General features: G+C 39.7%; 3 protein-coding genes and 1 long non-coding RNA gene across 6 annotated transcripts in view; 2 read left to right on the plus strand and 2 right to left on the minus strand.

Annotated features, from left to right (window-relative positions):
- Positions 1-409: 409 nt before the first annotated feature.
- Positions 410-3,958, minus strand: rnps1 (RNA binding protein S1, serine-rich domain). The gene is made up of 7 exons (XM_007556373.2): positions 3,866-3,958; positions 2,874-3,023; positions 2,595-2,774; positions 2,397-2,502; positions 1,153-1,306; positions 913-1,057; positions 410-823 (listed from the first exon to the last, which is right to left on the minus strand). Coding segments are annotated over exons 1-7 (843 nt in total). The 5' UTR covers positions 3,868-3,958; the 3' UTR covers positions 410-717.
- An 11-nt stretch (positions 3,959-3,969) lies between these two features.
- Positions 3,970-9,064, plus strand: LOC103140991 (uncharacterized). Of its 2 annotated transcripts, none has more exons than XM_016673510.1 (4): positions 3,970-4,150; positions 6,875-7,552; positions 7,654-7,767; positions 7,991-9,064. In XM_016673510.1, the coding sequence occupies exons 2-4, from the start codon at positions 6,917-6,919 to the stop codon at positions 8,927-8,929; spliced, it is 1,689 nt and encodes a 562-aa protein (XP_016528996.1). In that variant the 5' UTR covers positions 3,970-4,150; positions 6,875-6,916; the 3' UTR covers positions 8,930-9,064. The 2 variants fall into 2 exon arrangements, with proteins under 2 accessions (XP_016528996.1, XP_016528997.1); XM_016673511.1 differs by having other exon boundaries at positions 6,906-7,552.
- A 72-nt stretch (positions 9,065-9,136) lies between these two features.
- On the plus strand, positions 9,137-10,109 carry LOC107836719 (uncharacterized). 2 transcript variants are annotated; one of them, XR_001662665.1, is made up of 3 exons: positions 9,137-9,150; positions 9,195-9,285; positions 10,009-10,109. It is a non-coding gene; the product is annotated as an uncharacterized LOC107836719 (long non-coding RNA). The 2 variants fall into 2 exon arrangements; XR_001662664.1 differs by having other exon boundaries at positions 9,140-9,285.
- Positions 10,110-11,407: 1,298 nt separating this feature from the next.
- Positions 11,408-15,301, minus strand: part of LOC103140992 (cytochrome P450 2K1-like) — an 11,990-nt gene continuing 8,096 nt past the window's right edge. The window contains exons 10-17 of the mRNA XM_016673499.1: positions 15,077-15,276; positions 14,270-14,419; positions 13,963-14,123; positions 13,114-13,293; positions 12,895-13,036; positions 11,926-12,110; positions 11,699-11,840; positions 11,408-11,595 (exon numbers count right to left, since the gene is read on the minus strand). Coding sequence (XP_016528985.1) covers positions 11,408-11,595; positions 11,699-11,840; positions 11,926-12,110; positions 12,895-13,036; positions 13,114-13,293; positions 13,963-14,123; positions 14,270-14,419; positions 15,077-15,276 — 1,348 coding nt within the window. The remainder of the gene's footprint in view (positions 11,596-11,698; positions 11,841-11,925; positions 12,111-12,894; positions 13,037-13,113; positions 13,294-13,962; positions 14,124-14,269; positions 14,420-15,076; positions 15,277-15,301) is intronic.

The following is a 15,301-nucleotide window of genomic DNA, read 5'->3' on the forward strand; positions in this document are numbered from 1 at the left end:
TTCTTTAAAAAAAAAAAATTTAAATAAAAAAACTCAACCCATATCTGACAAGTAATCTAAATAATCTTTAATAGATTAGTTTGTGGCTGCCACATAAGCTTTCTGAATGTCTTTCTGACATGGAATAATGGCACTGAAGAGCTTGTGAGCATGTTGGGCTTTCTGTATTTCAATCCTGGATGTTGTAGGTCTGCAAATTGATTTCATAAATACCAAATGAATGCTTTGTGCACTAAAGTTTGTTTTTTTTTTTCCCAATGAAGTTTTCATTTGATGTTTGATAGTTATTTTGCAGAAAATGGAGCACGATTTTTCTAATCCTTACGTTTTTAAGACTGAGCAGAAATCCTGTCCCAAGTACTAAGTGGGTGCGCAGCAAAAAAAAAGATCAAGGAAAGAAGCCATTGGGGGGGATGTGGACAGTTCAGCACTTTTATTTTTCACAATGTCTAAAAACTCAATACAAGGTAAAAATACGTCACATTTCAAACAAAACATTGGTAGATGTCTGTGGAGACAACATAAAAAGAAAGCCAACTTTTCAGAGTAATCTTAGCCCAAAATATGACAAAAGCACCTCCGCTTTTACCATGTATACAGATGGCTACAAAAAAATCTGATTTAAATCCTGTTGAAGTCATCAAGAAGGTAAGAGTTGCAGCTGATCTGGTGTCAGAATCTATGAAACCATGTGATCTCTGAAGGAAAAACAACCATTTATCTGGAGGAGTTGGAGCTGGAGCGAGAGCGGTGGCGCCTGCGACCGGGGGATCTGGAGCGAGAGCGGCGGCGTACAGGGGACCGCCTTCTCGGGGAGCGAGACCTGAGAGGACAAGAGTAAGCAGGAGCAACCTCATGAAAATATGCTAGTGAAAATAAATGAATAAAATTATATGGAACACTAGTGGGTACCTTCTCCTCATGCGTGGGGGGCTGCGACGCCACATTGGTGGTGGTGGGGGCATTCGCCGAGGAGGAGGAGACAGTCTGCGAGGTGGGAGACGAACCCGCTGAGTCAGCACAGCAGCTGCACTGATTTCCTGTCCGTCAATCTGACCTAAACATTTAAAACCAATCAAAGATATTTATTCAGTGAACACAGACACAGCCGCGTGCTTAGGGTAACTAACGGGCACTGAGACGAACACCAACCTCCATCCATGTGCTTAAGGGCCTTCGCAGCCTCTTCGGCAGTCTCAAACTCCACATAGGCGTAGCCTTTGGGCAGGTGTGGGTGGAGCCTATCCGCAGGCATGTCTATCATCTTTATTTTCCCGTAAGTAGAAAAGATTTCCTGGATGTGATCCTGTTAACCAGAGAAGCATCATCATCAATGGATTTACTAGATCATAAGCAGAAGGATAACATATCATGTCTATAATTTTTGTATAACTCTACTTTAGCCCAACAGATTATGCGTGCATTTGTCCTCATGACATTCTTTTTAAATATCAGGTCCAGTCTGTCTTTCTTTTTTGTTCTTTTAGAAACTAAAGGCATGTCCTGACCATCAAACCAAGAGTATTGTTACCTCAGAACTTTACGTTTTATTTTATCCTGGCCATCAGCTCTGTTTGTTTCTAAAGTGATGTTCAAAATGCACAATTAATGTACAAATACTACATCCACTGAGGACTGACTGGGTCATTCCTTCTGCAGGAGTGTTGCTGGTTCAATGAAGTACAGAATGTGTTTCAAACAGAGAAATAAGAAAACTACCCTGGTAACCGAAAGAAAAACTCCAGCATAGTTCCTTGCATTTTATTTGTTTTCCTTTAGTTTAACACCAACATATCTCAGTGTTCATGTTACGTAAATGTTAAAATCTGTAAAGGTTACACTTTTTTTCTGACTTAGTAACTTTCAGGGTGTAGCCACAGTTAAACAATTACAAAGTTCTGGCTCTAGAGCACTCGGCTATAATCGCAAACAGAGCTTTCTTCTCTGTTGTCATAGTGATCAGATAGGTTTGTTACAGTTAGACCTTTCATAAAGTTCAGAGTGATTTTATGAATTTATAAGTAGTGATGTATATTTGCAGTGACAAAACCACTCAAAACATTCTGCCACAGAAACTTGCTGCTTTTTATTTTACAAATGGAACACTTTCCTTCTGTCCCACGATATCTAGAATTTTGAAATCGGAGGAGATAGTTTTTGTTTAAATCAGAGATCAATGCTGTATTGTTAGACGTTATCATCTTCAGTCACATTTAGGACTGTTGCAGTGAAAGGAGATCTAGGTCTCCAAAACAAAGATGCTGAAACAGCAATACGCACGCAACAGAAATACCATTTCAGCATTAGCAGACATAATTTATGTGAAAAATACACCAAAGCAAAGTAGCATTCCAGAGGGAAAACATTCCAGGTCACCTTGGACTCTTTCCACTAACCTTGGTCACATTCCTGGTCAGCCTTCCTAAGTGAACCTTGGTTGGTTTTGGGGTGGGGCTTCGCTTTCTTCTGTCTTTATCATCTCCCCTCTTCTGTGTTTTAGAGCTACAAAAACGTTAAGTGGTAAGTTAGACCTCTTCAATAAAGCCTAATTATGAAACATCAATTTGTAGAGAAGATTTTAAGGAAACCCTTACGGTGAGCGGGAGCGGCGACGGTTGTCATGGCGCCTGCGACTGGGGCTCGGGGAGCCTGAGGAGCTGGAGGAGGAGGAGGAACGAGAGCTTGAGGATCCGGTGCGGCTGGAGCCAGAAGAGCTGGAGCCACTTGAGGAACCTGAGCTGGAACCCGAGCTGCTGCTGGACGATGAGCTCGATCTGGAGCAGAAGCAGAAACACAATTATTCTACTCAAAATATCTTGCTCGGGCATTTAAAACACATAAAATACTCTAGAAAAATGCATCAGAATGCAAACCTGCTGCTGCTGCTGCTGCCAGAGGAAGCACTACGGCGCTTCCTCACTTTCTCCCTCCCCCTCTCCTTGTCTCCATCCTTGGTACCAGTCTTCTCTTTACCTCTATCTTTGGTTTTCTCATCCTCCTTCCGCTTTGTGGGTGATGGAGCCCTAAATTTAAAGAAACACATTAAACAATACACAAGTTATGCTTGTGTCATGCTCTTGGAAAAAAACAAACAGAAAGAAATCTGCATATAAGATCTAACCACATCACATTCTTGATGAATTTTGTCTATACCAGCCTTAAAAAGCATAAATATTGTTAATAAATCTTTCAGTTTATTTCGTGTTAAAGTGAGATAGCTCATTTAATAGGATAATGTGTACATCTGGCTTCTTTGTACAATAAGTGGCCGAAAAACCAACAACATATGAACTTCAAGATGCAAAGAAATTAGCTTGTGCAGAAAAGATAAGCTGAAGACCGATTAAAATTTATATAAAACAACAAAAAAATCCAAATTTTATTCCTTATTAATAGTCCACAACGTCGCAGTAAATAATTCTGCTGGGTAAACACCATACTCAAAGATTTTATTCATTTTTACCTGCTTGTTTGGCTGTTTTTATTTTTGAGTTCAAATTACTGCGGTTATATTTGCTTCTATATATACAGTCTATCAAAATCAAAAACACAAATGGTTGATTAATTTTAAAGATTTTCATTATACAGCACAAATATACTAGAATAATAATGTTAGGAACACGGCCAGAACATTAATACACAGTTCTGTGTATTCATGAAAAAGCTCGGCTCTCGGACAAAACAGGCCGCCATTGAATTTCATTCTCCCCCTCCTGAAAACCAGCTGCGTCCGTTAACCTTCCGCACAGCTCTTCCTATAGCGAAACTACGACAATGTGAAGCATTAAATACTTAAAAGTTGAGTAAATATATCTCACGCACGTATATATTTATTGCTTTTATTCCAAAAAAAGCTTGAACCTACATTTCTTTTCCGGACCAGGAGGCTACAGTTGAACAACTCGCGGCCTGGAAAGACGTCGCTGGCTGATGACGATAGCGGAAGTTGCGTAGTTGCTTGAGCGCCACTTATGATCATTTGTTTATTTTACGTTATTTGACGAGGAATGGTTTACGCGTTTGCGTATGAGAGAGAGCGCTTGACAGAAATATATCCAAACCGTGTCACTTGTGTGCATGAAATAATTTTATCGTTTTTTTAAATGTGAAAAAGCAGCAGAGCTTCCTTATTTTCGACTGGCTTCCGCAGGTGAGTGCTGCACTTTATTTTGGCTGTTGTTGTTAGCTAGCTCAGCTAATCTAGGTGACTTTCCTGCACATGCGGATTATTCTCAAGCAGCCCCGTGTGGGGCATTTACTTGTAAAGCTGATTGGCTAAAACGGGTGTATAGTTGGGAGTTTATTACAAGTTATCACAAACCCAGCGACATAGTTGTTATTCTGAATATGTGATTGATTATTCTGAATTCAGATATATAAAAAAGATGATGGTAAGATCAAATAGTTTTTTCATTTAGATTATTAAAACCTTTGAAACTGTTTCATATACATTGTCATGTTATAAGCTCAAATTTAAATGTATTTTACTGGGCTTTTACTAAGGCCAACAAAACCTAGCTTTTCTTTGCGGAACTCAATCCGGGCAGCATCTGACCATGAGTTTTAAAATCTTGCCACAAGTTCTTAATTGAATTTAGATCTAGACTTTTACTGAGCTGTAGAAACATTAGCATGGCTTGGTTTAAACCATTTGACTGTAGCTTTGTCTGTATATTTATAGTCGTTTTCCTCCACCCTAGTCTTTTGCATGGACTTCCTCACTAGTGTCCACAAATGATATAGGCATTCAGATTTTCTTAAATTAATTGGTTCAACTAAGATAAGTTGACAATGTTAATTTGGGAGTACTAGTTAAAGTAGTAAATGTGTTTTCAGCAAAACAGGTTTTTGTGCACATCATCTGACAAGGGCACCTCCCTCCAAATATTTGCTTTGTCTATAACAGACTGCAAACAGAACTTCCTAGGGCCTCTTTCTGGAAATGCCCGTCTTCTTCCCTGTATTCCATAAAGACTACATTTTTAGTGCATAACTAATAGTTGCCAGTTAACAAATTATTCCACATGAACTGTGGATCCCTGCAATTTTTCGATAATTACCACGCATCTCTAATTAATGTTTTCCTTTAACCCAGCTTGTCACTTTAGGTGGACAGACATATTTTTTGAACAGTGCCCTTAGGGATTAGGATATTGTTTTATAACCTAACCCTGCTTAAAATTTTTTCCACAGCTTTATCATTGGTCAGTCCCAAACATTATCTCAGCAAGTCTACGAAGCAAATATAATATAAATACACTCAGCTGTATTTATATTAAGATTAAATTACATGCAAGTGCATTCTATTTTCTAATTCTCTATTTACGTCTGAAGCCAAATCATTATACTGTATTTTTTTGTTATTGGGGGGCTTCAGTTGAAAGGGGTTAAGTATATTTTGAGGCCATACTTTTCAGATTTATATTTACTAAAAGTAGGATTCCACCTATAATTTTCCTTCCACTTTACAGTTATGCACTATTATGCTGCTCTTTACATATGAAAGCCTTATAAAGTACATCAGTTATTTTTTTTTAGTATGAGAAAATGTGAAAGGAGTATGATTACTTTTACAAGGCCCTTTATCCATGAAAAATTATAACCAGCGTGTGATTAGAACATAATTCATAAGTGAACTAAAATCTCAACCCACACTGTTTGATTCTTGCCTCTGTGAGCAATAAATCTTGTTGAACATGTGTCATTGAAAAGAGTTTCTTAAGATGGCTCAACTGAAGACATAAAGCATGACAAGTTTCAAAGGTGCTTTTGTGGGGGAAACTAATTAATGTTGAACTTCTCTTCTATTTACTGTAAAGATTACAAATTGGAAAAAAGGAAGAAGTTGAAGTATAAAGTCATGCATGACCGTTGGTTCAGTTTCACTTTTCTTTTACTTTGTTTAATATAATATAATTATCAAATATGCAAAGCAGAGCAAGCACATAACACAGTGAAGGGCTAGATGCAAAACAATCATCTTATTTGAATCCTATTCGAATAGTGCCAGAGATTTCCTTAAATTATTGACTAAAATAAGTCCAACAACAACAACGTTTTGGTACTGGAAAGCTGTTTTATTTCAAACATGTAAATAAGAATAGAGAAAGTAGATGAAATTATGAAAATGATCCACACACTTCAAAAGATCCTACCACACTTTAGTAGTAGTTAACTTTAACAATAATGTATTATTATACCATAGCCAGAAAATGCTGATTTAGATTTCAAGTAATCTTTAAGTTTTACCAAAATGTCTTTAAACTGGAAGTAAAATTTGTAATTTTGAGTGGCCCAGCCAAAGTCCTGACGCGAATCTGATAGATTATCTGTAGAGGAACATATGTCCTGCAGAATCAACACAATTCTTATTACAATGTTGCAGCAGTGACTACACCCTAATAAGATATGTGATACCATATGCAGACACTCAGTCAGCACCATCGAAGATCAAGCTCACCTCAGCATGCTGAGGGCTCGCAGTACATTCATCTGACATACTCTGGTCTGTTTTCTGATCATTTCAGCAATTAATTATATGATGGCTCAAAATAGACTGTGAGGTGCATTACATCTTTACCTCAAAATTACAAAGTAAACAAATAAAGGTGTTGTTGACATTAGGGCAAAAGTAAAGTAGTCTGTTCTGACTCATTTAAACACACTGAATTCTACACACTTTATCCCAATACACACTGACTATACAAAACATCCAAAGCAACAGGCATTCTTCAAAAACGTGATGGGTCTTGTTATTCTTCAAAAAGCACTTTTGTTGTTTAAAGATGTACTTACAGTAAATACAATGCAAGATAACAGTGTGCTTTAAAAACATAAACTGTTACTAACTTCTTTTATTTTCTGACTCTTGTAGTGATTGTCATCTGAACTGGGGATTTATCTAGACTGAACAAGCATGGGCCGACTGGACGATGCTGCCAAACACAAAGTGGTGGAGCTGCGGAAGGCTGGTCTCAGTTTCCGCAAAATCAAAGCTGTGCTGGAGCTGGAAAACATCAAGGTGTCCGCTCAAGCCATCTACCTGTACCTGAGGGAGTTCCAGGGTAGACCACCAGGGAGGGTTAGACCTCTGGAGGCCGCAGGTAGCACATTGGCGCAGACAGCTCAAGCGCAAGCTGGGGCATTGCAGGAGAGGTGGAGCAACATTCACCTTCAGAACCTGATGAGGGACGGGCCTCATCGCACTGAGTATGCAGCTCCAGCTGACTTCTCCAAACAGGCATCCACCACTTCAGAGACCACCTCAAATTCCTCTGGATCTGGGGAGGCTAGCAGGCCGGAGCAGCAGTCCGGTGGAAATAAGGAAGAAAACGACATTCAGATTGTTAGTGTCACTTCACTTGCACAGCATGGCCAGCAAAGGGCGACCCAGCCACCTGTAACGAGGCCAGACACAAGTTCAAACCTGTCTTCCACGTTAGCGGCTTCTGGAGCATTTCTGAGAAGAAGACTTACACCTTCCCCAGCCACCAGTTCAATTTTGGCAGCTCGAAAAAGGCTTTTGGACAGAGCTTTGTCACATAGGACAAAGGTACCTACAGAGTTTTCTCAATTATAAAATTGCTGAATTGCTTTAAAGCTGTATAAAATGCTAAAATATATTTTTATATATATACTTTTCACATTTACCAGTCATTCCACCAGATGGCGGCGTTGCTAAGGAGAGATCAGGCTGGTGTTCAAAGTTCAGATTTAAGCAGCGCTCTACCACAGCAGCCAGAAACTTATGACCTGACCACTGAAAAGGTGCGATCCCAACAAACGTTAAAAAGCCTAAAAGCAATGCTGTTCCTGCTCCTGTATATTATGTTTAACTGTAGTTTTTATCTAAAACTTGTGTTTCTGTTCAAATAGCTTCAACACAATAACATCATCCGAGAGAGAAGTGACAATAAAAAAAAAGTCTGAACAGTCCTTTTTGAAGGTTCCGCCATAGCCACTCCTAATTATAGTGCTTTTATTGTTTCAGACTGTTATGGAGGAGCAACCTGGGCATAATGGTTCCCCTCGGCGTTTTGCCGTTCAGAGACCAGGAATGAGCGTCCGCTCCCTTCATCTTCCTCCGCGCGTCGGGATTCGCCTTCCTAATCGCCCGCCAGCGCCTTTGACATCCTCCGCCCCGGGACCCGTTCTTCGTCTGCCGTCCCCCAGGACTCAAGGCGCCGCTGCTCGTAGCGAGGGGAATTCAAATCCACCATCAGCGGTCCAGGACACCAGAGCAAGAGGCAGCTTGCAGGACCAGATCCAGACCCTGGGCTCTGAGGTTCGCAGCCTGGGCCTGGCAGTGAAGATGATGGTGGAGCAGCAGTGCCGCCTGGAAAGAGAGCAGTCACAGCAGACGCAGATTCAGAAGCAGATCCTCAGCACTCTCCAAACACTCTCCTCCAAAGCAGGACTCTGTAGCAGAACCCCGCAGCGGCTCAACAAAACTCCCTCGCCATCGTCTTTGCCAGCAGCCTCTGCCACAACCTCTTTTGGCCAAGAAACGTACACTTTTAGTCAGGGGACGTTCTCTCAGTGTGGCCAGACTCAGCCGGGCTACAACTCTTTAGAAAGATTAGAAAGCGTAGAGGCCTTTAAGGTTCCAGGGATGAGCCCACCAAGCATAAATGGTTTTCCACCATGTAGCAACGCAGACAGTCTTCCTCTTACTCACACTTCCTCTCAGTCACAAACGTATCCAGCTGCATATCAACAGCAAAACAGTCAAGCCCTCCTGGCACCCTACACACAGTCATACGTCTCCTCGTACAACCACACACACACTCAGTCGTTCAGGACGCCGGAGAGCAAAGCAGCAGATTTCTCTGCGAGGACTTTCACGGACTGCAGCGGATCTACCCAGCAGGTCATGAACTCCTCTCCACACAATCAGCCGCTCAGTAGCATCAAGGTGGAAGGACCTTAGACAACACAGGCTCAGTCCTCCGAAAGAACCTTAAACTTGTGTTTCTTTTAATTTGCTGTAGCATTGTGGTGTAAGGTACATTTTTAGGACTACTAATTTAAAAGTAGCTGTTTTTAATCAATTTATTTCTGATTAAAAATAAATTTAATCAGAAATTAAATTTATTTTAATTTCTGATTAAAATTTTAATTTAATCAATTAAAATGCGTATCAGGCAATACGTATCGCCTGATACGTATTGCTGTACGTATAAGGCGATACGTAGAGCAATAGCTTGACAGGTTTGGAAGTTTTGTTGAACTCCTCTGATTTAACTTGGCTACAATTTAAAACAAATCACGAATCTGTATATTTTTGTGATTTTTGTCTTGTCCATCCATCCATTTTCTTCCGCTTATCTGGGGTCGGGTCGTGGGGCAGCAGCTTCAGAAGGGAGGCCCAGACTTCCCTCTCCCCAGCCACTTCTTCCAGCTCCTCCGTGGGAACCCCAAGACGTTCCCAGGCCAGCCTAGAGAAATAGTCCCTCCAGCGTGTCCCCGGGGCCTCCTGCTGGTGGGGCGTACCCGGAACACCTCACCAGGGAGGCGTCCAGGAGGCATCCTGACTAGATGCCCGAGCCACCTCACCGCTGCTCCTCTCGACGTGGAGGAGCAGCGGCTCTACTCTGAGTCCCTCCCGGATGGCCGAGCTTCTCACCCTATCTCTAAGGGAGAGCCCAGCCCCCCTGCGGAGGAAACCCATTTCGGCCGCTTGTATCCGGGACCTCGTTCTTTCGGTCATGACCTAAAGCTCATGACCATACATGAGGGTAGGAACGTAGATCGACCGGTAAATCGAGAGTTTTGCTTTTTGACTCGGCTCTCTCTTCACCACGACGGACCGGTACAGCGCCCATTTCACGGTGGACGCTGCACCAATCCACCTGTCGATCTCCCGCTCCCTTCTTCCCTCAATCGTGTTTTGTGGACTTGGAGAAGGCGTTCGACGGTGTCCCTAGGGCCATGGTCTTGAGCCGGAAAAGGGTAGAGTGCCTTCTCCAGGTCAGGGGGGTCACCCTGCCTCAAGTGGAGGAGTTTAAGTATCTCTGGATTTTTGTCTTGTGTCAACAGGAAATCCAACACAAACAGTTAATTTTCATAACTTTGACCTGTTTAACAAATAAAAGTCCGATTTTGATCCAGAAAGAGTAATTATTTCATAATATAAAGAATTTCCAGTAACGGGATGGAATGTTGACTGCTGAAATCTTGGGAGAGAAAGAAGTAATTACACCAAAAGCAACTTAAAAGAACAAGGCTACAGTTTTATAACCTTAATTCTTAATATCATGATGGAGGAGAATCAAAACCATGAAGTAACTTTTTTCTCCGAAGTATAGGCCACTAGCTGAAGCCACTGAGCCAGGAGTAAGCAAAACCCGAGGGAACATGTACAGTAAGTTGCAAAAGCATAGTGAATTTATATATCGAGATGAAAATCCAGCTACATTTGCCCATTTTACTGGTCTTAATAATATTGAAGAAATGTTTGAAAATTCAGTAGTTGTCTAAATATGCACACCAATTGCACTTCTCTCTCATAAGTACAGCTAATGCAACTCGCCAGTATTGCCTGTTGGAGATTTATCAATACAGAAAGGCTGCAACACATAACAGTGATTCTTGAGAAGTGGGACAAAATGGGTTCAACACCCCCCCCCACCCAAAAAAAAATTTAATTATTCCTCAAGCTTATGTATTGAAATATGACAAATAATGTTTTGGAAATGTAAAGATGCTAAGGTGCAGGCTTACATTTTTAATGGACCTGTTCCAGAACTTTGTCATCACCATCTGACAAAAATAAATATAAAATAATTTTTTAATGACCACATTAGTGATATTTCTACTCAGTTTTACAAACAAATGCTTCTCAAAAAAACAAAAGAAATATTATTTAAAACATAAAACAAGAAGTCCATCTGACAGAGTTGACAGTGCATGACAGAGTTGACACAGAAATGAAGGTGGTGACAAACTAGTGAGTAAAAAGAAACACTTGATACGTGGAAAGTAATGCAATTTATGTAAAATACATTAAAATGAATGAACTGCACATATAAGTGAGATTTGTCAACACTATCACTGAAAGAGTCACACCGTCAGTTAAAAACTGACGGAGTTGACAACATGCCAAACTACCTCAATTTATATGATGTAATTTAACCACACAGATTTTCAAGCCTGTATTTCAGTTAGATGGTGCTATTTTCTTCTTAGAACTAATAAGTACACAATTTAAAATTAGAATACCACATTAGATCAACATAAAACATTTTTAATAGAAAGGTGGGCTTAATCAAAAATATGTTGAATACCAGATTAAAGACTATTTTTAAAAAAGTACCTTGAATCTGAAAAAAAAAACCCTCAGAGGAACTAAGATATTTTAAATTATTTATTGTAGCTGGGAAAAAAATGTATTTTTTTCCTTCATTCTTCACTGCCGACTGATGGCACAGAGCTCATGAGGAGAAGGAGGGATGGTGAATCCCACCGCTGGAGTCAGATCCAGATCATCTTCAGAAACTCCAGGTGGAGGCATGAAACGAAAACGTTGAAGGAGTGAGGTGAAGAAGAGGAAGAGTGACATCTTTGCTAGACCCTCTCCAAGACACACCCTGCGACCTGCAAGAAAAAAAAACATTTAACATAAATTTAACATATTTTAATCCAGCAATGTCTGATAGAGTGTATCTGATTAAAACAAAAAAAGACAGAGTTGTTCCACCTGCAGAAAATGGTAGAAAGGCATCTCTCTTGATAAATCTTCCCTCCTTGTCCAAAAAGTGAGAAGGGTTGAAGGTGTGAGGGCTCTCCCATTCACTCTCATCATACAGAACAGATGCAAGGAGGGGAATCACAGTAGTTCCCTGAAGACAAAAATATGAGTAGGATCATCATTAATCTGGAAGATATTGTTTGTTGAAAGCCCAGAAATATTTCCCACTTGCTCACCTCTTTAATGAAGAATCCCTGGAAGGTAACATCTCGACTGGTTTTGTGTGGGATTGCCATAGGAGCAATGTAACGGAACCGCTGTATCTCATGGACGACAGCATCAGTGTACGGCAGATTTTTACGGTCTTCCACATGAACCTCACGGTTTCCAACCACCCTGGTCAGCTCCTCCTGAACCTGGTCTGCAGTAAACAAGAAGGAAATGATCAACAGTTCTCCCTTTGTGGATTACAGTGACGTCAATGACAATGCAAAATGCACAGCTTAACCAAACCTAATGGTTAACAGTTGATGGAAATCTCTAAACCTTATATTTGTCTTTAAGTCTTAAGTCAAAATGTTAAACCAAAATAAGAACCTAACATTAAAGTTTATGTGAAGCTTTGTTTTTCCTCTTTGCAGGTCAACCATTAAAACTATGTGAACTTTACTGACCAAGGTTAAAATTTAACATTTCCAAATTTGAATGTTGGCCCCTACAAAGGTAAACTAGGAAATTATTTGCTCCGACCAGGATTTAAAGGATACCATGTTTCATCATGTAGAGATCATTTCTGCTCATGTCGATTCAGAACATCCAGTATAGATCAATATAGATCTTAAAATAAGGATTATGTCACTTTGTGGTGTTTTATCACATTAATCGTTATAAACATCCATTGCCAATATCTGAAACAGGTCATAGCTTGACTACAGCTGTCCTCCCTTCAAAATGTAGCATATCAACACTTGTTAAAAATCTATTGCTGAAAATAGAAAGAAAAAAATTAAAGATGTCATTATGTCTTTTTACCCTAATTTTAATAAAATATAAAAAAATAAATAAATAAGGGTTGAGAATGTTTTGGCAAGACACTATAGCACTACTAGAACTGACACTGTAACATTTAAACGTAGAAAACATGTTGAAAATCCTGTTTTCTAGATGTAGATAAACCATCCCAGACATGTCATCCTCTTTCTTACCCTGAATGTGTGGATACTTTGCCATGAGCAGCAAACTCCACCTCAGTGATGCGGCTGTGGTGTCGGTTCCAGCAGTAAACAGGTTTGCCACTGTGAGTATCAGATTCTCCTCAGTGAACTGAGTGTCTTTGACACAAGAGTCCTGGAAGGAAAATATACATGAGACAAATGTGTCTGGTGTTGGCATTATTCTTTAAAAATAGATTTGTGTTGCCTTGCCTCTTCTTTCTGCTTTCGAATCAGAAAACAGTCCACCAGTCCTCTGCATGTCTGAGGGTTGAGTGTCGCCTTCAGTTTCTGCATTAATTCCTTCTCGTCTCTGATTGTCATCTCAGCGTTTTTTAAAATCATCCGACGGTTTTTTATCCATCTGGCCAGCCAGGGAAACGTATTATATAGCTTTAAATTAAGAAAAATACATTTTAAAAAGATCAATATTAATTCAGTTATGTTAAAAGAGCCAAAATGAACTTGAGCAACGAGTAAAGTCTTGTTGGAAAGCAGCTTTAAGAAGTCTATATGCTAAATGTTATGGAACATTAATATCAGAAATATACCACACATCACAACCACCAACAATAACAATAACTTCGTATTGGCAGCAAGACCCTGCAGTGATATGCAGCAAGGACAGGTAGCTGATTTACAGATGGATGGAGCTAAATAAAGGACGATCCTTGAAGAACACATGTTAGCGATAAATAGAAATAGATGTAAAATTTGTACATGTGAAAACATTTTAAAGCTATATGTCTGCTCATTCTTACACCTCACATTTTGTGCACCACGTTGTGTTGGTCTTTCACATAAAACCCCAAGAAACAAAATAAATTCAAGGACGTGATTGCAAAATCACAAAATCCAAGATTTGTCTTTTATGGCAATTTAGTTTTAAACTTTGGGGTATTTTTATGCATGTAAGATATTTGCTCAGTGTCTGGACTTCAGACAATAATTTAAGTCTCTGCCTTTCACGCAGATAACATTGATCAATACACTCTGCTAAAGTCTCTCTTTGGCTCCCAGTGTATCATTTACAAAGTTGCTTAAGTGAAACATTAAGCTCACCTGAATTCCTGCAGTGCCAAACAGACTCATATTCTCATTGACCCGACTAACCAGGTTTCTGAATCGAGGATCATCGTATTCAAATCTGCTTCCAAACACTATTGAAGAGATGATGTTGGATGTTGCATAATTTACTGGATGGGATGTGTTAAATGGTTTCCCTGTGGAGCAAAAGTCATCGTTTTATCTTTTGAGGACACTTAACTTACAAAGGAATGTGAATTAGTCCACTGCAACAATGATTAAATCGTTTAAATGATGAGTTTTGTGTGTCCTTTTCTTAGAGCAACACAGCATCATGTTATACCTTTATAACTCTCAAACACTTTAATGAGGTGTCCACACTCCTCTAAGACTTTCTCCTCTGCACCTCTCTTCCCCATCCCAAAGTCTTTGAGGGTGCTGAGGGCAAAACGACGCATCTCTCTCCATGTTTCTCCATTTGAAAACAGGACTCCTTATACAGTACACAGAAATAAAAATCAATTTGTGATTGTGAATGATGCATTTGCAAGTACAATGTCTGTGTGATTGCCAAGAAAATGATAAAAACAACCTCTATGAGTACTATGCTTTGGAAAAGTTTTCATACCTCTTAGACTTTTCAACGTCTTGTAAAGTTACAGAAACAAATTTCAGATTATTTATCTACTTTGGCTTTGATTGAGGTGGAGCTTAATGCACCGAGGAAAGGGAACAACTATATCTGCATTTGTATGCAATCTTTTTACAGTGACACACTATCATGAAATCAACTGCAGCCAATGTCTTTCAGAAGTTATGTAATTATTAAGATTAGACGAAGCTGTCTAATGATGTGAAAGACAAAAGAACACATTACAGACATGAAGTTTGTGCAAAATATCCTAAGCTACAAATATCTCACAGATAACTGTTGAATTGTCTAAAAAAATGTGTGGAGTTTGGAAGATCTGCTGCAAAATATGGCCACCCAACTTAAATAAATGTAATTTAAACACCGGAGGAGCTGCAAAGATTGACAACTCATTTGAGAAAATCAGTTTATGGAGATATGCAGGAGGGGCACTAAAAAAAAGTTTCAGTACTGTCCATACTGTTACAAACGTTGTTACAAGTTAATTTCTTATCTTACCATGTCCTTTGAATATGTCATCAAATATAGGTGCAATTTCTCTTTCTCCAAACTCGTCTGCATAGCCGACCAGAGCCTCTCTGACTGTCCTGTACCCGGTGAGAACAACCACTTTTTTTGGTCCAAAATAAACTGTAAATACAGACCCATATTTCTTGGAAAGCTGGGTGGATGAAAACAGGAGAAATAAATGTAACAGAGGTCAAACAGGTTTCAAAGTTGCTG

Source organism: Poecilia formosa, unplaced genomic scaffold (assembly GCF_000485575.1).
Source record: "Poecilia formosa unplaced genomic scaffold, Poecilia_formosa-5.1.2 Scaffold78, whole genome shotgun sequence".
NCBI lineage: Eukaryota > Metazoa > Chordata > Actinopteri > Cyprinodontiformes > Poeciliidae > Poecilia > Poecilia formosa.

What these genes read in the sequence shown, in the direction of transcription:
- rnps1 (XM_007556373.2), bottom strand. An exon ending in GGCAGCAGCAGCAGCAGCAG is followed by an intron (nt 2,775 to 2,873) that starts GTTTGCATTCTG and finishes CTTCTGCTCCAG; the next exon opens with ATCGAGCTCATCGTCCAGCA. An exon ending in CGTCGCCGCTCCCGCTCACC is followed by an intron (nt 2,503 to 2,594) that starts GTAAGGGTTTCC and finishes ACGTTTTTGTAG; the next exon opens with CTCTAAAACACAGAAGAGGG.
- LOC103140991 (XM_016673510.1), top strand. Translation starts at nt 6,917, where the DNA reads ATGGGCCGACTGGACGATGCTGCCAAACACAAAGTGGTGGAGCTGCGG. An exon ending in CTTTGTCACATAGGACAAAG is followed by an intron (nt 7,553 to 7,653) that starts GTACCTACAGAG and finishes CACATTTACCAG; the next exon opens with TCATTCCACCAGATGGCGGC. An exon ending in ATGACCTGACCACTGAAAAG is followed by an intron (nt 7,768 to 7,990) that starts GTGCGATCCCAA and finishes TTATTGTTTCAG; the next exon opens with ACTGTTATGGAGGAGCAACC.